Here is a 23,133-nt window from a genome sequence, read left to right as displayed (position 1 = left end):
ATTCTTAGATGTTCAGTTTATTAGCTCACCAGATTTCATCTATATTTTTAGAAATCTATATTATTCAATAATTGCACCCACACTACTCGCGCGCTAACGCGCGTCTGATTTGCCAAGGGCTAAAATGTAAGTCAGTTCTATTTCTGACGCAGATCGCGCTGCAAGTCCTGCCTCTCCCATCTCCTCATTAGTTTATAGAAGCAGGTACCCACGTGCCATCTCCTCATTGGTTATACCCACATGGGTGACTGAAGACGAACGAGGTCAGTGGCGGTAATGCACCTAAATTATGAAAGTTGCCAACCCCAATATAAAGGATGAGAGATGACTAGAAATCATTCGGTGACCGTTTTATGTGTGGATTAATTGGTGGAGTAGAGGACCTTGTGCATTTAAGGTAAAATAACAATTCAATGTTTATATCCCAGGACAAATTAGCTAGCAACAGCAAGCTATTTAAATAGAACAAATTAGCTAGCAAGTGCAAGCTAGCTAGCTAAATTGCAATACATTTTTAATGCTTTTCGACCTGTCCCCAAATTAATATAATTGGTTCCGAGTTTGTTTTGATATTTTAACCTGCGTGTCATGATCGCGTTTGGTGTGGGGGGACAAAATACATTTATGCACGATGGCGCACGCGAGCGGCCAGTTTGGGTACCTTGTAAGTACATCGATGACTTCGTCCCCACAGTGACCATATGTACATATCCCAACCAAAAGCCATGGATTACAGGCAACATCCCTACCGAGCTAAATGCTAGAGCTGCCGCTTTCAACGAGCGGGACATTAATCCGGATGCTTATAAGAAATCCAGCTATGCCCTCAAACAAACCATCAAACAGGCAAAGTGTCAAAACGGGACAAAGAATGAATCATACTACACCGGCTCGGACGCTTGTCGGATGTGGCAGGGCTTGCAAACTATTACGGACTACAAAGCTGCCCAGTGATGCAAGCCTACCAGATGGGCTAAATGCCTTTTATTCTCGCTTCGAAGGCAAGCAACACTGAAGCATGCATGAGGGCACCAGCTGTTTCAGACAACTGTGTGATCACACTCTTCATAGCTGATGTGAGCAAGACCTTTAAACAGGTCAACATTCACAAGGTCGCGGGGCCAGACAGATTACCAGGATGTGTACTCAGAGCATGTGCGGACCAATTGGCAAGTCCCTTCACTGACATTTTCAATCTCTTCCTGACCGAGTCTGTAATACCTACGTGTTTCAAGCAGACCACCATAGTCCCTGTGCCCAAGAAAGTGAAGGTAACCTGCCTAAATGACTACCGGCCCGTAGCACTCATGTCGGTTGCCATGAAGTGCTTTGAAAGGCTGGTCATGGCTCAAATCAACACCATCATCCTGAAACCCTAGGCCCACTCCAATTTGCATACCGCCCAAACAGATCCACAGATTACTCAATCTCAATCGCACTCCACACTGCCCTTTCTCACCTGGACAAAAGGAACACCTATGTGAGAATGCTGTTAATTGACTACAGCTCAGCATTCAACACCATAGTGCCCTCAAAGCTCATCACTAAGCTAAGGGCCCTGGGACTAAACACCTCCCTCTGCAACTGGATCCTGGACTTCCTGACAGGCAGCCCCAGGTGGTAAGGGTAGGCAGCAAAACATCTGCCACTCTGATCCTCAACAAGGGGGCCCCTCAGGGGTGCGTGCTTAGTCCCCTCCTGTACTCCCTGTTCTCCCAAGACTGAGTGGCCAAGCACAACTCCAACACCATCATAAAGTTTCCTGAAAACACAACGTTGGTAGGCCTGATCACCTTCATATGGAGAAGGTAATTGACCTGGCAGTGTGGTGGTAAGAAAAAAACGGAGATGATCATGGACTACAGGAAAAGGAGGGCCGAACAGGCTCCCATTTACATCGACATGGCTGTAGTGGAGCGGGTCGAGAGTTTTAAGTTCATTGGTATCCTCATCATCAACATACTATCATGGTCCAAACACAACAAGAAAGTTGTGAAGAGGAAACGATCATGCCTTTTCCCCCTCAGGAGACTGAAAAGATTTGGCATAGGTCCCCAGATCCTCAAAAAGTTTTCCAGCTGCACCATCGAGAGCATCCTGACCGGTTGCATCACCGCCTGGTATGGCAACTGCCGTAAGGCACTACAGAGGGTAGTGCTACCAGTCCAGTACATCACTGGGGCCAAGCTTCCTGCCATCCAGGACCTATATACTAGGCAGTGTCAGAGGAAGGCCCATAAAATTGTCAAAGACTCCAGTCACCAAAGTCATAGACTGTTCTCTCTGCTACCGCACTGCAAGTGGTACCGGAGCGCCAAGTCTAGGTCCAAAAGGCTCCTTAACACCTTTTACCCCCATGCCATAAGACCGCAGTGCAATTAATCAAATGCCCCCCCACCCCCCTTTGTTTTTACACTGCTGCTACTCGCTGTTTATTATCTTATTATCACTTTACCCCTACCTACATGTACAAATTACCTCGACTAACCTGTACCCCTGCACATTGACTCGGTACCGGAAGCCCCTGTATATAGTCTCGTTAATGTTATTTTATTGTGTTACTTTTTATTACATTTTTTACTTTCGTTTATTTAATAAATATTTTATTAACTCTATTTCTTGAACTGCATTGTTGGTTAAGGGCTTGTAAGTAAGCATTTCACGGGAAGGTCTACACCTGTTGTATTCGGGGCAAATCAAATTTGATTTGAAGTCACTCTGCTGTGTTAGCATGTAGGCTCAGTTTTACATCCAAGGTAATGAGAATGCTTCTATTGTGTCCTGGGAAATACTGCAGGGTCATCAACTAAGAAATGATTCCTATCTGAAAACTGTTCTGAATATTGTTCATTTTTAGATTGGTGCCTCAATGCAAAGGTTCTGCCAAAAGCTCAAAAAATGCCTGTCTCTGTATGCAGCTGATCCTTTGTGTACTTTGGAAGGATTTCATTTTGTTTTGGGGTTGTGTTCAGCTGTGAAGGCCATGTTTATTGCATGCACTGGTTTGATTACCACCTTCGTTTAACAAGTCTTCTGTTTCATTGACCAACTCAATCATTGGAATCATATTTAGGTTCCGAAGGACAGCATGAACGAATCTGGATCACTATCATCATCCATTACCCATTGTTCTTCTCCATATTGCTTCTGTTCCACTTCCATCACAACTGAGGATTTTTAAGAGAACGTTTTGCCTACTTGTTAATGAATCTGGGCATGTTCGTCTTTTTCTAGCCTTGCCTGCCAGCTTTGAACAAAAGCTGAAGAACCAGCAGGCCAAGGAAGGGGAGAGTGTCACTCTCTGCTCTGTGTTATCCAAACCTGGGGCCAAGGTTCAGTGGAAGAAAGGCACTGAGCATCTCAAAGCTGGAGACAAATATGAGATGAAACAAAAAGATGCCTCCTGCGAGCTTCAGATAAAGCATCTGAATGTTGAGGACAGTGGGGAGTACTCCTGTGAGTGTGGAGACCAGAGGACCACAGCGACTATAAACGTCAATGGTATGGATACATAGTCTTGGTCAATGGGAATGTTGGGAAGTTAGTGTTTACAGGGGCTCAGTAAGTAAAAAATTATATATGTAATGTTATGTGTTGGTAGAATTATTTTGTTATGTTATCGTAAATACAGTATAATTGCATATTTAATCCAATGGTTTGTCAGCGTTACCTGTGACCTTCAAACACAAGCTGGAGAGCCAGGAGGCTGAGGAGGGGGGCAATGTTACCCTGCACTGTGAGCTCTCTAAACCTGGAGTCCCTGTGGAATGGAGGAAGGGAACACAGGTGCTGAAGTCTGGAGAAAAGTACCAGCTGAAGCAGAAAGAATCTGTGAGTGAACTCCTGATCAGCAAAGTAGTACCAGAGGACAGTGGAGACTACAGCTGTGTGTGTGGAGACCAGAAGACTACAGCCAGTCTCAAGATTAAGGGTAGGAGGAAGACATGTTATTAACTATTTATCATGCTGTATATGCAAACCTGTTGTGCTTTCATCCCAGTGATGCCCTGTTACTAGTGTATGCAATGTTTCAAAAGGAAGTTCAGTGTATTGTCAAGGAGAATGGTTTTAAAATATTTTTTTACGTATGGGTGTCCAGCAATTGTTGATTATGATGTTCATTTATTGGTTGACTTTGGCATGTTTTAGGAAATGTCTGTTACATCCGTCATTACATGAATGAGACCAAAGCGCAGCGTGGAAAGTGTTCATAATTTTTAATACTGAACTCCGACAAAACAACAAAATACAAAACCGAACGTAAAGTTCTGCAGGGCTAGACAGTAACTGTGCAAGAACGAAATCCCACAATCAAAGGTGGGACAAAGGGCTGCCTAAGTATGATCCCCAATCAGAGACAACGATAGACAGCTGCCTCTGATTGAGGACCATACCCGACCAACAAAGAAATAGAAAAAATAGAATTCCCACCCAAATCACGCCCGACCTAACCAAATAGAGAAATAAAAAGGCTCTCTAAGGTCAGGGCATGACAGTACAAGCCATGGATCATCACTGGAGGCTTCGAGCCATGGATCATCACTGGAGGCTTCGAGCCATGGATCATCACTGGAGGCTTCGAGCCATGGATCATCACTGGAGGCTTCGGGCCATGGATCATCACTGGAGGCTTCGTGCCATGGATCATCATTGGAGGCTTCGTGCGTGGAGCAGGCACAGGACGTACCAGGCTTAAGACATGCACTGGAGGCCGGGTGCATGGAGCTGGCACAGGATATACTGAACCGTGGAGGAGCACTGAAGGTCTGGAGCGCAGAGCTGGCATAACCTGTCCTGGCTTTTTTTGGGGGGGGGCTGCCTCTCGGGTTTCTGTCGTGTCCTCTCCTCCTGACCACGCTGCTTGGTCAGTTTGTGGTGGGAACTTCTGTTATGTCCGTCATTAGATGAATGAGACCAAAGCGCAGCGTGGAAAATGTTCATGAATTTTAATACTGAACTCCGACAAAACAACAAAATACAAAACCGAACGTAAAGTTCTGCAGGGCTAGACAGCAACTATGAAAAACAAGATCCCACAATCAACGGTGGGAAAAAAAGGGCTGCCTAAGTATGATCCCCAATCAGAGACAACGATAGACAGCTGCCTCTGATTTCAAACCATACCCGACCAACAAAGAAATAGAAAAACTAGAATGCCCACCCAAATCACACCCCGACCTAACCAAATAGAGAAATAAAAAGGCTCTCTAAGGTCAGGGCATGACCATGTCTGTCTTTTTGTTTGTATCTCTGGGTTGTATCTTTGTGTCTCGGGGTAGTCTGTTTCAGTGTTGTGTGTGTGTTTTTGTCTATATTGGTTTGAGTCGTGGTGCTACAGATTGGTTGTTTCTATAATTTGTTTGTATTTGTATTGCTTTGTCCCTTGCTCCTTTGTGGGTGTTCCATTGACTATGCTACGGTGATTTTAGTTGTTCGTTTTTTAAAATAGTTTAATTCAAAACTAACCACCTAATGGTTCGGTTCCACAGCCCAACTTGTGACCTTCAAACACAAACTGGAGAGCCAGGAGGCTGAGGAGGGGGGCAGTGTTACCCTGCACTGTGAGCTCTCTAAACCTGGAGTCCCTGTGGAATGGAGGAAGGGAACACAGGTGCTGAAGTCTGGAGAAAAGTACCAGCTGAAGCAGAAAGAATCTGTGAGTGAACTCCTGATCAGCAAAGTAGTACCAGAGGACAGTGGAGACTACAGCTGTGTGTGTGGAGACCAGAAGACTACAGCCAGCCTCGAGATTAAGGGTAGGAGGCAGATTGGTGTCATTGAATAGCTACTGTATGTTCAGCTGAAGTTGTTCTGTACTGTCTTTTCACTGCTGTTATCAAGTTTTAAGTGTGATTCAGTAGATTATTTTCAAGAAGTTGGTTTGGTATAACGGCTTTGATTGTGTTGAGTAGTTGTCATCATGGCTTTGTTTCATTATTTATGTTTTATGATTCAGTGTCAGCAGCAAGTTCTGCATGTTCTGAAAACCCAGTGCTTAAGCTTAGAAGTATTCCCAGTCATATTTCTTTAACTGTCTCTGTGTGTTATCTGTCTCTGTTCAGGTAATCTTTGTGTCTTGTGTGTCTTCATTGTGCTGATCATGTTGTTAGTCTTTGTTAGTGATCATTCTGTCTCTGTTTCTGTGTTTCGATTCATTATTCAAGTACCTGCTTTTTAAACTGTGCCATTCTCATGGTTTTGGAGGATGCACTCATGTCTGATTGCCCCGTATCATTGGTTAGGCATATTGTTTTTCAATGTATTTTATATGGTTTATTTTGAATCCCCAGCCCAACCTGTTACATTCAAACAAAAGCTAGGGAGCCAGGAGGCTGAGGAGGGGGGAAATGTTACCCTGCACTGTGAGCTCTCTAAACATGGAGTCCCTGTGGAATGGAGGAAGGGAACACAGGTGCTGAAGTCTGGAGAAAAGTACCAGCTGAAGCAGAAAGAATCTGTGAGTGAACTCCTGATCAGCAAAGTAGTACCAGAGGACAGTGGAGATTACAGCTGTGTGTGTGGAGACCAGAAGACTACAGCCAGTCTCAAGATTAAGGGTAGGAGGAAGACATGTTATTAACTATTTATCATGCTGTATATGCAAACCTGTTGTGCTTTCATCCCTGTGATGCCCTGTTACTAGTGTATGCAATGTTTCAAAAGGAAGTTCAGTGTATTGTCAAGGAGAATGTTTTTAAAATATTTTTTTACGTATGGGTGTCCAGCAATTGTTGATTATGATGTTCATTTATTGGTTGACTTTGGCATGTTTTAGGAAATGTTATGTCTGTTACGTCCGTCATTACATGAATGAGACCAAAGCGCAGCGTGGAAAGTGTTCATAATTTTTAATACTGAACTCCGACAAAACAACAAAATACAAAACCGAACGTAAAGTTCTGCAGGGCTAGACAGTAACTGTGCAAGAACAAAATCCCCCAATCAAAGGTGGGACAAAGGGCTGCCTAAGTATGATCCCCAATCAGAGACAACGATAGACAGCTGCCTCTGATTGAGGACCATACCCGACCAACAAAGAAATAGAAAAAATAGAATTCCCACCCAAATCACGCCCGACCTAACCAAATAGAGAAATAAAAAGGCTCTCTAAGGTCAGGGCATGACAGTACCCCCCCCCCCCCCCCACCCAAAGGTGCGGACTCCGGCCGCAAAACCTGACTCCATGGGGGAGCGCCCGGTTGGGCATCTAGCCTCGGTGGCGGCTCGGGACGTAGACCCCGCGCCGCTCGCTGATTCCTCTGCTTCCGTGGAACCGGACCGTGGATCGTCGCCGGAGGAACCGGACCGTGGATTGTCGTGGACTCTGGGCCGTGGATCGTTGTCGTGGACTCCGGACCGTCGCTGGAGGCTCCTTGCCAAGGATTATCACTGCAGGCTCCTCTCCATGGATCATCACTGGAGGCTTCGTGCCATGGATCATCACTGGAGGCTTCGGGCCATGGATCATCACTGGAGGCTCCGGGCCATGGATCATCACTGGAGGCTCCGGGCCATGGATCATCACTGGAGGCTCCGGGCCATGGATCATCACTGGAGGCTCCGGGCCATGGATCATCACTGGAGGCTCCGGGCCATGGATCATCACTGGAGGCTCCGGGCCATGGATCATCACTGGAGGCTCCGGGCCATGGATCATCACTGGAGGCTCCGGGCCATGGATCATCACTGGAGGCTCCGGGCCATGGATCATCACTGGAGGCTCCGGGCCATGGATCATCACTGGAGGCTCCGTGTCATGGATCATCACTGGAGGCTTCGAGCCATGGATCATCACTGGAGGCTTCGAGCCATGGATCATCACTGGAGGCTTCGAGCCATGGATCATCACTGGAGGCTTCGAGCCATGGATCATCACTGGAGGCTTCGGGCCATGGATCATCACTGGAGGCTTCGTGCCATGGATCATCATTGGAGGCTTTGTGCGTGGAGCAGGCACAGGACGTACCAGGATTAAGACATGCACTGGAGGCCGGGTGCATGGAGCTGGCACAGGATATACTGAACCGTGGAGGAGCACTGAAGGTCTGGAGCGCAGAGCTGGCATAACCTGTCCTGGCATTTTTTGGGGGGGCTGCCTCTCGGGTTTCTGTCGTGTCCTCTCCTCCTGACCACGCTGCTTGGTCAGTTTGCGGTGGGAACTTCTGTTATGTCCGTCATTAGATGAATGAGACCAAAGCGCAGCGTGGAAAATGTTCATGAATTTTAATACTGAACTCCGACAAAACACAAAACCGAACGTAAAGTTCTGCAGGGCTAGACAGCAACTATGAAAAACAAGATCCCACAATCAAAGGTGGGAAAAAGGGCTGCCTAAGTATGATCCCCAATCAGAGACAACAATAGACAGCTGCCTCTGATTTCGAACCATACCCGACCAACAAAGAAATAGAAAAACTAGAATGCCCACCCAAATCACGCCCGACCTAACCAAATAGAGAAATAAAAAGGCTCTCTAAGGTCAGGGCATGACCATGCCTGTCTTTTTCTTTGTATCTCTGGGTTGTAACTTTGTGTCTCTGGGTAGTCTGTTTCAGTGTTGTCTGTGTGTTTTTGTCTATATTGGTTTGAGTCGTGGTGTTACAGATTGGTTGTTTCTATAATTTGTTTGTATTTGTATTGCTTTGTCCCTTGCTCCTTTGTGGGTGTTCCATTGACTATGCTACGGTGATTTTAGTTGTTCGTTTTTTAAAATAGTTTAATTCAAAACTAACCACCTAATGGTTCGGTTCCACAGCCCAACTTGTGACCTTCAAACACAAACTGGAGAGACAAGAGGCTGAGGAGGGGGGCAGTGTTACCCTGCACTGTGAGCTCTCTAAACCTGGAGTCCCTGTGGAATGGAGGAAGGGAACACAGGTGCTGAAGTCTGGAGAAAAGTACCAGCTGAAGCAGAAAGAATCTGTGAGTGAACTCCTGATCAGCAAAGTAGTACCAGAGGACAGTGGAGACTACAGCTGTGTGTGTGGAGACCAGAAGACTACAGCCAGTCTCAAGATTAAGGGTAGGAGGCAGATTGGTGTCATTGAATAGCTACTGTATGTTCAGCTGAAGTTGTTCTGTACTGTCTTTTCACTGCTGTTATCAAGTTTCAAGTGTGATTTAGTAGATTATTTTCAAGAAGTTGGTTTGGTATAATGGCTTTGATTGTGTTGAGTAGTTGTCATCATGGCTTTGTTTCATTTTGTACGTTTTATGATTCAGTGTCAGCAGCAAGTTCTGCATGTTCTGAAAACCCAGTGCTTAAGCTTAGAAGTATTCCCAGTCATATTTCTTTAACTGTCTCTGTGTGTTATCTGTCTCTGTTCAGGTAATCTTTGTGTCTTTGTAGTCTTGTGTCTTCATTGTGCTGATCATGTTGTTAGTCTTTGTTAGTGATCATTCTGTCTCTGTTTCTGTGTTTCGATTCATTATTCAAGTACCTGCTTTTTAAACTGTGCCATTCTCATGGTTTTGGCGGATGCACTCATGTCTGATTGCCTCGTATCATTGGTTAGGCATATTGTTTTTCAATGTATTTTATATGGTTTATTTTGAATCCCCAGCCCAACCTGTTACATTCAAACAAAAGCTAGGGAGCCAGGAGGCTGAGGAGGGGGGAAATGTTACCCTGCACTGTGAGCTCTCTAAACCTGGAGTCCCTGTGGAATGGAGGAAGGGAACACAGGTGCTGAAGTCTGGAGAAAAGTACCAGCTGAAGCAGAAAGAATCTGTGAGTGAACTCCTGATCAGCAAAGTAGTACCAGAGGACAGTGGAGACTACAGCTGTGTGTGTGGAGACCAGAAGACTACAGCCAGTCTCAAAATTAAGGGTAAGAGAAAATTGATATATTCAGAAGTGCCTTTGTCACTTCATAAGTTTTAATTGAATATCACAAAAATGTTCTTATGTTCACAGGTGTAAACTTTGTTGTACTGTACTGAATGTTGTCTTCAAATTCATTAATCGTTTCTGTTTGTTTCTGTCATTTTATATGTGTTCTGAAATGGAGGAATGGTGAAGTTGTCATGTACTGTCATGTTGTGTCTTGTCTCTGTCCTTTCCCTTCACCCTGTCTCCCTCTGCTGGTCGTTATTAGGTTACCTTTTCTCCCCCGCTTTCCCCCAGCTGTTCCTTGTCTCCTCCTAACTACCCATTCACCCCGTTTCCCACCTGTTCCCTTTTTCCCTCTGATTAGGTCCCTATATCTCTCTCTGTTTTTGTTCCTGTCCTTGTCGGATTCTTGTTTGTTGTGTTTCATGCCTGAGCCAGACTATCGTCATGTTTGCTGTAACCTTGTCCTGTCCTGTCGGAATCTGCCGGTCTATCTGAGCCTACCACAGTTTGGTTATTAAAGAAGCTCTGTTTAAGTTAGTTCGCTTTTGGGTCCTCATTCACTCACCTAACAGAAGAATCCGACCAAGAATGGACCCAGCGACTTCGGATCCTCTCCACTCAGCCGTCGGGATCCAGGGAGCGATGCTAGGCAGACACGAGCAGGAAGTGTCTGCTGCTCGACATGCCGTTGAGACCCTGGCCACCCAAGTCTCCAACCTCACAGAACAGGTTCACCATCTCCGCCTCGATCCCCCGGCCACTTCCAGGGCTTTCGAATCTCCGGAGCCCAGAATCAATAACCCGCCGTGTTACTCTGGGGAGCCCACTGAATGCCGCTCGTTCCTCACCCAGTGTGATATTGTGTTTTCTCTCCAGCCCAACACTTACTCCAGGAGCACTGCTCGTGTCGCCTACGTCATATCTCTCCTTATTGGACGGGCTCGTGAGTGGGGCACGGCAATCTGGGAGGCAAGGGCTGAGTGTACTAACCAGTATCAGGACTTTAAGGAGGAGATGATACGGGTTTTTGATCGATCTGTTTTTGGGGAGGAGGCTTCCAGGGCCCTGTCTTCCCTATGTCAAGGCAATCGATCCATAACAGACTACTCTATTGAGTTTCGCACTCTTGCTGTCTCCAGTGGCTGGAACGAGCCGGCCTTGCTCGCTCGTCTTCTGGAGGGTCTCCGCGCAGAGGTAAAGGATGAGATTCTCTCCCGGGAGGTTCCTTCCAGCGTGGATTCCTTGATTGAACTCGCTATTCGCATTGAGCGACGGGTTGATCTTCGTCACCGAGCTCGTGGAAAGGAGCTCGCGCTCTCCGTCGCCCCCCTCTCCGCATCACTACCATCTTCCTCTGCCGGCTCGGGTGCTGAGCCCATGCAGCTGGGAGGTATCCGCATCTCGACTAAGGAGAGGGAACGGAGAATCACCAACCGCCTCTGTCTCTATTGCGGTTCCGCTGGTCATTTTGTCACTTCATGTCCAGTAAAAGGCCAGAGCTCGTCAGTAAGCGGAGGGCTACTGGTGAGCGCTACTACTCCTGTCTCTCCTTCAAGATCCTGCACTACCTTGTCGGTCCATCTACGCTGGACCGGTTCGTCAGCTTCCTGCAGTGCCTTAATAGACTCTGGGGCGGAGGGCTGTTTTATGGACGAGACCTGGGCTCGGGAACATGACATTCCTCTCAGACAGTTAAAGGAGCCCACGGCCTTGTTCGCCCTGGATGGTAGTCCTCTCCCCAGGATTCAGCGTGAGACGCTACCTTTAACCCTCACTGTTTCTGGTAATCATAGTGAAACCATTTCTTTTTTAATTTTTCGTTCACCTTTTACACCTGTTGTTTTGGGCCATCCCTGGCTAGTTTGTCATAATCCTTCCATTAATTGGTCTAGTAATTCTATCCTCTCCTGGAACGTCTCTTGTCATGTGAAATGTTTAATGTCTGCTATCCCTCCTGTTTCCTCTGTCTCTTCTTCACAGGAGGAGCCTGGTGATTTGACAGGGGTGCCGGAGGAATATCACGATCTGCGCACGGTGTTCAGTCGGTCCAGGGCCACCTCTCTTCCTCCACACCGGTCGTATGATTGTAGTATTGATCTCCTTCCGGGAACCACCCCCCCCCCCGGGGTAGACTATACTCTCTGTCGGCTCCCGAACGTAAGGCTCTCGAAGATTATTTGTCTGTAGCTCTTGACGCCGGTACCATAGTCCCCTCCTCCTCTCCCGCCGGAGCGGGGTTTTTTTTTGTCAAGAAGAAGGACGGGTCTCTGCGCCCCTGCATAGATTATCGAGGGCTGAATGACATAACAGTGAAGAATCGTTATCCGCTTCCTCTTATGTCTTCAGCCTTCGAGATCCTGCAGGGAGCCAGGTTTTTCACTAAGTTGGACCTTCGTAACGCTTACCATCTCGTGCGCATCAGGGAGGGGGACGAGTGGAAGACGGCGTTTAACACTCCGTTAGGGCACTTTGAATACCGGGTTCTTCCTTTCGGCCTCGCTAACGCTCCAGCTGTCTTTCAGGCATTAGTCAATGATGTCCTGAGAGACATGCTGAACATCTTTGTTTTCGTTTACCTTGACGATATCCTGATTTTTTCACCGTCACTCCAGATTCATGTTCAGCACGTTCGACGTGTCCTCCAGCGCCTTTTAGAGAATTGTCTTTTTGTGAAGGCTGAGAAGTGCACTTTTCATGCCTCCTCCGTCACATTTCTCGGTTCTGTCATTTCCGCTGAAGGCATTAAGATGGATCCCGCTAAGGTCCAAGCTGTCATTGATTGGCCCGTCCCTAAGTCACGCGTCGAGCTGCAGCGCTTTCTCGGCTTCGCGAACTTCTATCGTCGTTTCATCCGTAATTTCGGTCAGGTGGCAGCTCCTCTCACAGCCCTTACTTCTGTCAAGACGTGCTTTAAGTGGTCCGTTTCCGCCCAGGGAGCTTTTGATCTCCTCAAGAATCGTTTTACATCCGCTCCTATCCTTGTTACACCTGACGTCTCTAGACAGTTCGTTGTCGAGGTTGACGCGTCAGAGGTGGGCGTGGGAGCCATTCTTTCTCAGCGCTCCCTCTCTGACGACAAGGTCCACCCATGCGCGTATTTTTCTCATCGCCTGTCGCCGTCGGAACGTAACTATGATGTGGGTAACCGCGAACTGCTCGCCATCCGGTTAGCCCTAGGCGAATGGCGACAGTGGTTGGAGGGGGCGACCGTTCCTTTTGTCGTTTGGACTGACCATAGGAACCTTGAGTACATCCGTTCTGCCAAACGACTTAATGCGCGTCAGGCGCGTTGGGCGCTGTTTTTCGCTCGTTTCGAGTTCGTGATTTCTTATCGTCCGGGCTCTAAGAACACCAAGCCTGATGCTTTGTCTCGTCTCTTCAGTTCTTCAGTAGCCTCCACTGACCCCGAGGGGATTCTCCCTGAGGGGCGTGTTGTCGGGTTGACTGTCTGGGGAATTGAGAGGCAGGTAAAACAAGCGCTCACTCACACTCCGTCGCCGCGCGCTTGTCCTAGGAACCTTCTTTTCGTTCCCGTTCCTACTCGTCTGGCCGTTCTTCAGTGGGCTCACTCTGCCAAGTTAGCCGGCCACCCTGGCGTGCGGGGTACGCTTGCTTCCATTCGCCAGCGTTTTTGGTGGCCCACCCGGGAGCATGACACGCGTCGTTTCGTGGCTGCTTGTTCGGTCTGCGCGCAGACTAAGTCCGGTAACTCTCCTCCTGCCGGCCGTCTCAGGCCGCTTCCTATTCCCTCTCGACCGTGGTCTCACATCGCCTTAGATTTTGTCACCGGACTGCCTTCGTCAGCGGGGAAGACTGTTATTCTTACGGTTGTCGATAGGTTCTCTAAGGCGGCTCATTTCATTCCCCTTGCTAAGCTTCCTTCTGCTAAAGAGACGGCACAAATCATCATCGAGAATGTTTTCAGAATTCATGGCCTTCCGTCGGACGTCGTTTCGGACAGAGGTCCGCAATTCACGTCTCAATTTTGGAGGGAGTTTTGCCGTTTGATTGGGGCTTCCGTCAGTCTCTCTTCCGGCTTTCACCCCCAGTCTAACGGTCAAGCAGAACGGGCCAATCAGACTATTGGTCGCATCTTACGCAGTCTTTCTTTTCGTAACCCTGCGTCTTGGTCAGAACAGCTCCCCTGGGCAGAATACGCCCACAACTCGCTTCCTTCGTCTGCGACCGGGCTATCTCCTTTTCAGAGTAGCCTCGGGTACCAGCCTCCGCTGTTCTCATCTCAGTTCGCCGAGTCCAGCGTCCCCTCCGCTCAGGCTTTTGTCCAACGTTGCGAGCGCACCTGGAAGAGGGTCAGGTCTGCACTTTGCCGTTATAGGACGCAGACTGTGAGGGCTGCTAATAAGCGTAGAACTAAGAGTCCTAGATATTGTCGCGGTCAGAGAGTTTGGCTCTCCACTCAGAACCTTCCCCTTAAGACGGCTTCTCGCAAGTTGACCCCGCGGTTCATTGGTCCGTTCCGTATTTCTCGGGTCATTAATCCTGTCGCAGTTCGACTTCTTCTTCCGCGATACCTTCGTCGCGTCCACCCGGTCTTCCATGTCTCCTGCATCAAGCCCGTCCTTCGCGCCCCCGCTCGTCTTCCCCCCCCCCCCCCCCCCATCCTTGTCGAGGGCGCACCCATCTACAGGGTCCGTAGAATTTTGGACATGCGTCCTCGGGGCCGTGGTCACCAGTACCTCGTAGATTGGGAGGGGTACGGTCCTGAGGAGAGGAGTTGGGTTCCCTCTCGGGACGTGCTGGACCGTGCGCTGATCGAGGATTTCCTCCGTTGCCGCCAGGTTTCCTCCTCGAGTGCGCCAGGAGGCGCTCGGTGAGTGGGGGGGTACTGTCATGTACTGTCATGTTGTGTCTTGTCTCTGTCCTTTCCCTTCACCCTGTCTCCCTCTGCTGGTCGTTATTAGGTTACCTTTTCTCCCCCGCTTTCCCCCAGCTGTTCCTTGTCTCCTCCTAACTACCCATTCACCCCGTTTCCCACCTGTTCCCTTTTTCCCTCTGATTAGGTCCCTATATCTCTCTCTGTTTTTGTTCCTGTCCTTGTCGGATTCTTGTTTGTTGTGTTTCATGCCTGAGCCAGACTATCGTCATGTTTGCTGTAACCTTGTCCTGTCCTGTCGGAATCTGCCGGTCTATCTGAGCCTACCACAGTTTGGTTATTAAAGAAGCTCTGTTTAAGTTAGTTCGCTTTTGGGTCCTCATTCACTCACCTAACAGAAGTAAATAACATTTTTCAAAAATAAGGACAAATATTCACGAAAATGCTCCATATTTGAACTCCGATGACATTATTTGCCGTTAATTTAATGAGCAAGCTACTTTGATGAGTACAAGCACTGTTATCTCTATGTATTCTTCCTCAAGGTCAAATCATATGGGATGATATATGGGACAACTTGAATCCCATCATAATGCGAAAAGCTTTCCACCATCATAGCCCTAAAGGGTGAATGTTAAGACAGCTGTATTCTTAGTAGACTTGCAGTTATATGGTTTGCTTTGCCGTTCAAAGTTGGATGTTTTATCATAGCTGTGAAGCCCCCAGCTACCCCAGTTTCCCCCAAACAAGAGCCTCCCAAAGCAGGAAGAAGGTCGGGAGGGGAGTGGACATGGAAAACGGTTTGGTTGTCTGCTTTCACTTGCCATATGTGCAGTTTGTCTTGCTGCTTGGTCCTGATGATAATGTTGATAGTCTTCGACGTCCTTTTACAGTGAGTGCATATGTCACTATGCTGCAAGTTTCTTGTGGTTTGTTTGTGCCACTGTTTGTTGAGCTGAAAAATGAATTTTGAAGCTTTGAAACCTGCTGTTCCTGCTGCCACCAAACCAGAACCCCAGAAGGAGACAGTTGAAAAGACAAATATTTCTGGTTACTTGTTGAAGAATGTTTAGTTATTGTGGTGTTTTGTAATAGTCTCTAAGCCTGCAGCCCTATTCCTCCTGCCACGCCCAAAACGGAGCCTCAGAAGGAGACAGTAGAGAAGAAGACCATGGTAGAAACCTATGGTAGAAAAATATGAGCTCCACTATTTATACAAAAGTATGTGGTAACACCTTCAAATTAGTGGATTTGGTTATTTCAACCACACCCGTTTCGGACACCTGTATAAAATCGAGCACACATCCATGCAATCTCCATAGACAAACATTGGCATTAGAATGACCTTACTTATAAAAGCAGATAACGCAATGAATCATGTGACAGCATAAACAGGAATGTATATTGCGTCATACGGTGGAGGCTGGTGGGGGGAGCAATAGGTGGACGGGCTCATTCTAATGGCTGGAATGGAATCAATGGAATGGAGTCAAACATGTGGTTTCCATTGTATGGCACATTTTGGGGTCTCTGCATAATCTTGTAGTCGTGTTAGTCAAATCAAATCAAATTTTATTTGTCACATACACATGGTCAGCAGATGTTAATGCGAGTGTAGCGAAATGCTTTAGTGTGTCCAGTAATCTTATTTTGTTTAATCTTTGTCCCTCACTTGCAGAGTAGGCAATTTTTTGGTAGTCTGTGTCACTGGTTTCTCTCTTTGAGTACTGTTGTATGACACGTTTATGTTCATGTTCTCATGCTTTTTGTTTAGCATTCTGCTTACTAGACAGATAAGGAAGTTAAATCATATACCGGTAGTCATTTTGGTATTTTGCCATAGCTTTGAAGCCTGCTGCTACTGCTGTTCCCAAACTGTAGCCCCAGAAGGAGGAGACAGTAGAAAAGAAGACAGTAGTGGAAGGACCTGGTAGGAATACGAGCTATCTGTTGTCTGTTGAGCTCACATCTTTTTTCTCTAGTGGGTCTGTTGCGCTCATACATTTTTCTCTAGTGGGTCTGTTGAGCTCATACCTTTTTTTCTAGTGGGTCTGTTGAGCTCATACCTTTTTTTCTAGTGGGTCTGTTGAGCTCATACCTTTTTTTCTAGTGGGTCTGTTGAGCTCATACCTTTTTCTCTAGTGGGTCTGTTGAGCTCATACCTTTTTTTCTAGTGGGTCTGTTGAGCTCATACCTTTTTTTCTAGTGGGTCTGTTGAGCTCATACCTTTTTTTTCTAGTGGGTCTGTTGAGCTCATACCTTTTTTTCTAGTGGGTCTGTTGAGCTCATACCTTTTTTTATAGTGGGTCTGTTGAGCTCATACCTTTTTTTATAGTGGGTCTGTTGAGCTCATACCTTTTTTTCTAGTGTGTCTGTTGAGCTCATACCTTTTTTCTAGTGTGTCTGTTGAGCCAGTACAAAAAAAGACAGATCTGTTGCCTGTTGAGCTCATAATCTACCTGTGCATTGTGTCACATTTACATGGTGCTCTTAGGCCAATCTTTTCAGGCAAACTTAATACACTGTTTTATCATTGTGGCTCATTTTCTAGGTCTTTGCTTCATTTTGTGGTCTTGTCCAGGTGTTGAAGTTAAGTTAAGGCTACCCCCCGAATTCGCTACATTGGTGTCCAAAGTGGGATGGCACCCCTGAGGCCATTGGAGAGGTGTGTACACTTGAGGGACACGTGAGGGGTATAGAGAAGCGTGGGGACACACTCTCCCAAAGGAAAGGGGTAATGTAGCGACCTCAAAGGATATATTCATATTTTTAAATGTATATATATATATTTTTTAAATATATGTCTCTGAGCGATGTTTTAGCGATTCCCAGGGTCATTTCATGTTTTCACGTGTATCTGAGCTATTGCCATTCAAGCAGGTAGAAATTCGACCAGTATGACGTAGCACTACAATAAAACTGTACATTTAACAGATGGTCCACCACATTTCTCCTACCGTATTTGTCTGCCTCTTCAGTCCAGCGTGAATTTCATGGTGTCGTTGCATGGCCGTTGGTGAATGTCAGTCTCCACTCTGTGCGACACATCATCCTGCTGGTTGAACACGGTGAAATTGTAGACTCCTAAATTGATAGTGTAGTTTTAGGCGATTTTACAACTAGCTACTTCACATGCTGATATTTACTTTGGTATTGTTGTGTGTAGCTACATTTGCTTGTTAGCTAGCCAGCCAGCCCATAAAGAGAGCATTGCATTGTTGGTTGTATAGTCGACTTGAGCTGCAACAGATTTCCACAATGATTTTCACGTTGCTATTATAACGACAAAATAAAACAATGGTTCACAAAAAAAATACCCCACATATTACTGTTATTTAACATTGTAAAATGTAGACATTAGTGGTTTTGGGTGGATTTTTCCTTTAACCCAACACCTAGCGACCTCCTCAAGGAGTTTGACCTCTTGGCGTAACGGTTAAGGTAGAGGTTTTGGGATAAGTTGAGCCAGAGGATTAAGTTAAGTTACCCTTTTTCATGATGCTTGTATCTAAACCAAAGTAAATCATTTTAAGATGGTTCTATATATCAGTTGGGGTCTCTTTAAGCTTCAATATGAGGTCTTAAACCGAACATGGAAGTGGATCCTTGTAGCTGTGTGGGCTAATATAGTCAATTTTTTTCTTGCCCTTAAATGGGAAGCAGGAAGTAGGTCTTTATTTTGTTGTCTTTTCAAATAGAATGTTTTTGTCACATGCTACATAAACCACATGAGTAGACTAACAGTGAAATGCTTACTTACGGGTCCTTTTCCAACAACGCAGAGCAAAACAAAGATACAAATAAAAACAGAAATAGTGTCAATAAATACACAGTGAATAACGAGTAAAAATAAGATGGCGATATACAGGGAATACCAGTCCTGAGTTGAAGTGCAGGGCGACGAGGTAATTGAGGTAACTATGTACATGCGGTATATTGTAGGTAGGGGTAAAGTGGGGTAAATTACTAGACAACAGGATAGATTTAGCTTTGTTGTCTATTGTTGACCTTGCAGGAGTGTACTTGTTGTAGATTCTTTGTAGCTTGATGATGATATTCCAATGGAATTCTGCATACAAAATGTCAAATTTAGTCAGAGACCAGGATTCTTCATGCAGTGCTGTGCACAAATCATCTTGGTTATGTGTAAACCCATAGTTAAAATCTCACTTTCAAGGTGGTGGTGGTGGTGGTGTTGGTAGGTCACACAGCAAATCCTTTTTTTACAGCTGCTGGTCTGGACGGACACCAAGCAGAGGAGAGTGCATATATAAATGGTCCTTGAAAGTGTTCACCATACATAGAGACATCGTTCCATTGGGAACTTCTTCTCCATATGGTTTAGCAATATCTCTTATTGAGGCATTGTAACAGTGAATGCAGTCTGCAGATACCTTTTTTTAACCCTTTCATTTCTCAGCTCTCCCAGTCATATTCAAACAAGATCTGCAGAGTCAGGAGGCTGAAGAGGGGGGCAGTGTTACCCTGCACTGTGAGCTCTCTAAACCTGGAGTCCCTGTGGAATGGAGGAAGGGAACACAGGTGCTGAAGTCTGGAGAAAAGTACCAGATGAAGCAGAAAGATTGCAGTGTGGACCTCCAAGTCTGTGATTTGAAACCCGAAGACACAGGGAGCTACCAGTGCAGGACTGGAGACACAGAGAGCTCAGCATGCCTGAAAGTCAATGGTACAGTAGGATGATGAAGACCTTGTCACTGTTGCTCCATTCATCACTAGCACAACACTTAAACTGGAGCTCCACATGTATTAACAGAAATGCAATAAACAGTTAGTCAAAGTTAAAGTTATGTAACAAAACAGTTGCCTTGGAATGATGCCTACCATTTTTTTAATTAAAGCTTTTTGGATCTGTAGACTTATAATTCATCTTTTGGGATTTTTATTTGTCAGCTCTCCCAGTAATTTTCACTAAAGAGCTGCAGAGCCAACAGGCTGAGGAGGGGGGCAGTGTTACCCTGCACTGTGAGCTTTCTAAACCTGGAGTCCCTGTGGAATGGAGGAAGGGGGAGGTGGGTCTTTGCCTCTGTGCCAAGTATAACATCATCCAGGAAGGGCACAGCGCTAGGCTAGTCATCCAAAACCTAGACCCAGAAGACTCAGGCAGCTACACCTGTGACAGTGGTGACCGGAAAACCACAGCACACCTTTCTGTGAAGGGTAGGCTGAGAAAAAAAGTATTCTGTTTTAGCAGTTGTGCTGTTGTGAAACAAAATTCCCTCGTGTATTAATTGTGGTTTGGGGGCATAATTCTGCTCTCAAAAGGTTTCACTATCTCACCTCTCCCAACCTCTACCGTTCCTACCTAGCCCTGCCCGTTTACTTCAAAACTCGACTACAGAATCTAGAGTGGGACGCAGGTGAGATCGCCATCCTCCGCTGTGAGATCACCAAGCCTGGGGCCAGCGTTGTCTGGAGCCGGGGCGACAGGGTCCTGGAGTCTAACAACAAGTATCAGCTGAAACAGGAAGGGGCCATTGTGAAGCTTATCATCTATAGCCTACAAGGGGCTGACTCTGGGGAGTATATCTGTGACACAGGTTACCAGAAGACCACCTCCGTGCTCACTGTACAGGGTAGGGAACAAGATGAAAGTCTGATATTGTCTTCTGCCATTCTTCTCAATCATTCTCTCTCTTACACACCTCTTGAATCATGGCAATTATCTTCTAATTCACTCAATCCCTACCAACCACTTTCCATCCTGAGTGATTCCCACAAGACTAATGTCACGCTAGGCTTTAGAGGACCAAAGGCCTTAAAGGGCACCGAATGAATGCTTGGTGATCTTCATACTTTTCTTCAGTCACTTAAAACTTCCTATGTCCTTCATATCCTTCACTCATCTTCCTCTACACGTCTACCATCATAACCTTTCCACCATTCCATTCCACTGTTAGGGGCAACGGACTGTCTCACACTTCCATTTCGTCTGTTTTCTGTGTTGACAGGTGCAACCTTGTGTCTTTTCCACAACCGTACTCTTAATCGTTGTCTCTGTACTGTAACTGTACTGAGTGTACATGGTAAGGTGCCCTATTTCTGTTGGCACCTAACCATTAACACCCATATAGACATTATCTGTCCTTTTAGAGTAAGCTTCACATCTAGCCAGTAACAACACATGACTGGCTTTATCAAACAGAGGTGGAGGTGACCATAGTGAAGGTCTTGAACAGCTGTTCGGTGCACGAGGGGGAGGATGTCCACTTTGAGTGCCATCTGTCCCACGATGACGCCAGGGAGGTCCAGTGGAAGCTTGCGGACGTCCCTCTGCAGAACAATGAAATGAACCTGATCCGTGCCCAGGGCAAGGTGCACAGCCTCACCCTCAGGGGGGTCACCCAGGCCGACTCGGGCACAGTCACCTTCACCGTGGGTCACCATACCTCCACCGCAAGCCTGACCGTCCGAGGTAAGGGGCCAAAATCTGTTTTATACCCTGCCTGTTTAAGTTAAGGGGTACATTAGGCCTATATATATATATATATATATATATATATATATATATATATATACAGTGCCTTGCGAAAGTATTCGGCCCCCTTGAACTTTGCAACCTTTTGCCAAATTTCAGGCTTCAAACATAAAGATATAAAACTGTATTTTTTTGTGAAGAATCAACAACAAGTGGGACACAATCATGAAGTGGAACGACATTTATTGGATATTTCAAACTTTTTTAACAAATCAAAAACTGAAAAATTGGGCGTGCAAAATTATTCAGCCCCTTTACTTTCAGTGCAGCAAACTCTCTCCAGAAGTTCAGTGAGGATCTCTGAATGATCCAATGTTGACCTAAATGACTAATGATGATAAATACAATCCACCTGTGTGTAATCAAGTCTCCGTATAAATGCACCTGCACTGTGATAGTCTCAGAGGTCCGTTAATAGCGCAGAGAGCATCATGAAGAACAAGGAACACACCAAGCAGGTCCGAGATACTGTTGTGAAGAAGTTTAAAGCCGGATTTGGATACAAAAAGATATCCCAAGCTTTAAACATCCCAAGGAGCACTGTGCAAGCGATAATATTGAAATGGAAGGAGTATCAGACCACTGCAAATCTACCAAGACCTGGCCGTCCCTCTAAACTTTCAGCTCATACAAGGAGAAGACTGATCAGAGATGCAGCCAAGAGGCCCATGATCACTCTGGATGAACTGCAGAGATCTACAGCTGAGGTGGGAGACTCTGTCCATAGGACAACAATCAGTCGTATATTGCACAAATCTGGCCTTTATGGAAGAGTGGCAAGAAGAAAGCCATTTCTTAAAGATATCCATAAAAAGTGTCGTTTAAAGTTTGCCACAAGCCACCTGGGAGACACACCAAACATGTGGAAGAAGGTGCTCTGGTCAGATGAAACCAAAATTGAACTTTTTGGCAACAATGCAAAATGTTATGTTTGGCGTAAAAGCAACACAGCTCATCACACCATCCCCACTGTCAAACATGGTGGTGGCAGCATCATGGTTTGGGCCTGCTTTTCTTCAGCAGGGACAGGGAAGATGGTTAAAATTGATGGGAAGATGGATGGAGCCAAATACAGGACCATTCTGGAAGAAAACCTGATGGAGTCTGCAAAAGACCTGAGACTGGGACGGAGATTTGTCTTCCAACAAGACAATGATCCAAAACATAAAGCAAAATCTACAATGGAATGGTTCAAAAATAAACATATCCAGGTGTTAGAATGGCCAAGTCAAAGTCCAGACCTGAATCCAATCGAGAATCTGTGGAAAGAACTGAAAACTGCTGTTCACAAATGCTCTCCATCCAACCTCACTTAGCTCGAGCTGTTTTGCAAGGAGGAATGTGCAAAACTGATAGAGACATACCCCAAGCGACTTACAGCTGTAATCGCAGCAAAAGGTGGCGCTACAAAGTATTAACTTAAGGGGGCTGAATAATTTTGCACGCCCAATTTTTCAGTTTTTGATTTGTTAAAAAAGTTTGAAATATCCAATAAATGTCGTTCCACTTCATGATTGTGTCCCACTTGTTGTTGATTCTTCACAAAAAAATACAGTTTTATATCTTTATGTTTGAAGCCTGAAATTTGGCAAAAGGTCGCAAAGTTCAAGGGGGCCGAATACTTTCGCAAGGCACTGTATGTATATATATATATATATATATAAATATACAGTGGGGAGAACAAGTATTTGATACACTGCCGATTTTGCAGGTTTTCCTACTTACAAAGCATGTAGAGATCTGTAATTTTTATCATAGGTACACTTCATCTGTGAATCTAAAACAAAAATCCAGAAAATTACATTGTATGATTTTTAAGTAATTGGGGGTGGCAGCATCATGTTGTGGGGATGCTGGAGGGACTGGTGTACTTCACAAAATAGATGGCATCATGAGGCAGGACAATTATGTGGATATATTGAAGCAACATCTCAAGACATCAGTCAGGAAGTTAAAGCTTGGTCGCAA

General features: G+C 45.9%; 1 protein-coding gene across 9 annotated transcripts in view; it reads left to right on the top strand.

Moving 5' to 3' along the window:
* Positions 1–23,133, top strand: part of obscnb (obscurin, cytoskeletal calmodulin and titin-interacting RhoGEF b) — a 104,000-nt gene that overhangs the window by 43,650 nt on the left and 37,217 nt on the right. For 5 of the 9 annotated variants that reach the window (XM_036966966.1, XM_036966971.1, XM_036966967.1 and 2 more), the window contains 10 exons: positions 3,235–3,501; positions 3,665–3,931; positions 5,490–5,756; positions 6,291–6,557; positions 8,756–9,022; positions 9,564–9,830; positions 19,090–19,356; positions 19,581–19,847; positions 19,997–20,263; positions 20,833–21,102. In XM_036966966.1, coding sequence (XP_036822861.1) covers positions 3,235–3,501; positions 3,665–3,931; positions 5,490–5,756; positions 6,291–6,557; positions 8,756–9,022; positions 9,564–9,830; positions 19,090–19,356; positions 19,581–19,847; positions 19,997–20,263; positions 20,833–21,102 — 2,673 coding nt within the window. The remainder of the gene's footprint in view (positions 1–3,234; positions 3,502–3,664; positions 3,932–5,489; positions 5,757–6,290; positions 6,558–8,755; positions 9,023–9,563; positions 9,831–19,089; positions 19,357–19,580; positions 19,848–19,996; positions 20,264–20,832; positions 21,103–23,133) is intronic. The other 4 variants (XM_036966969.1, XM_036966970.1, XM_036966972.1 and 1 more) reach the window with 4 other exon arrangements.

This window comes from Oncorhynchus mykiss, chromosome 28 (genome assembly GCF_013265735.2).
Source record: "Oncorhynchus mykiss isolate Arlee chromosome 28, USDA_OmykA_1.1, whole genome shotgun sequence".
Classification (NCBI taxonomy): Eukaryota; Metazoa; Chordata; class Actinopteri; order Salmoniformes; family Salmonidae; genus Oncorhynchus; species Oncorhynchus mykiss.
The sequence above is the reverse complement of the archived record's forward strand: the minus strand, read 5'-3'. Positions and strand labels throughout refer to the sequence as shown.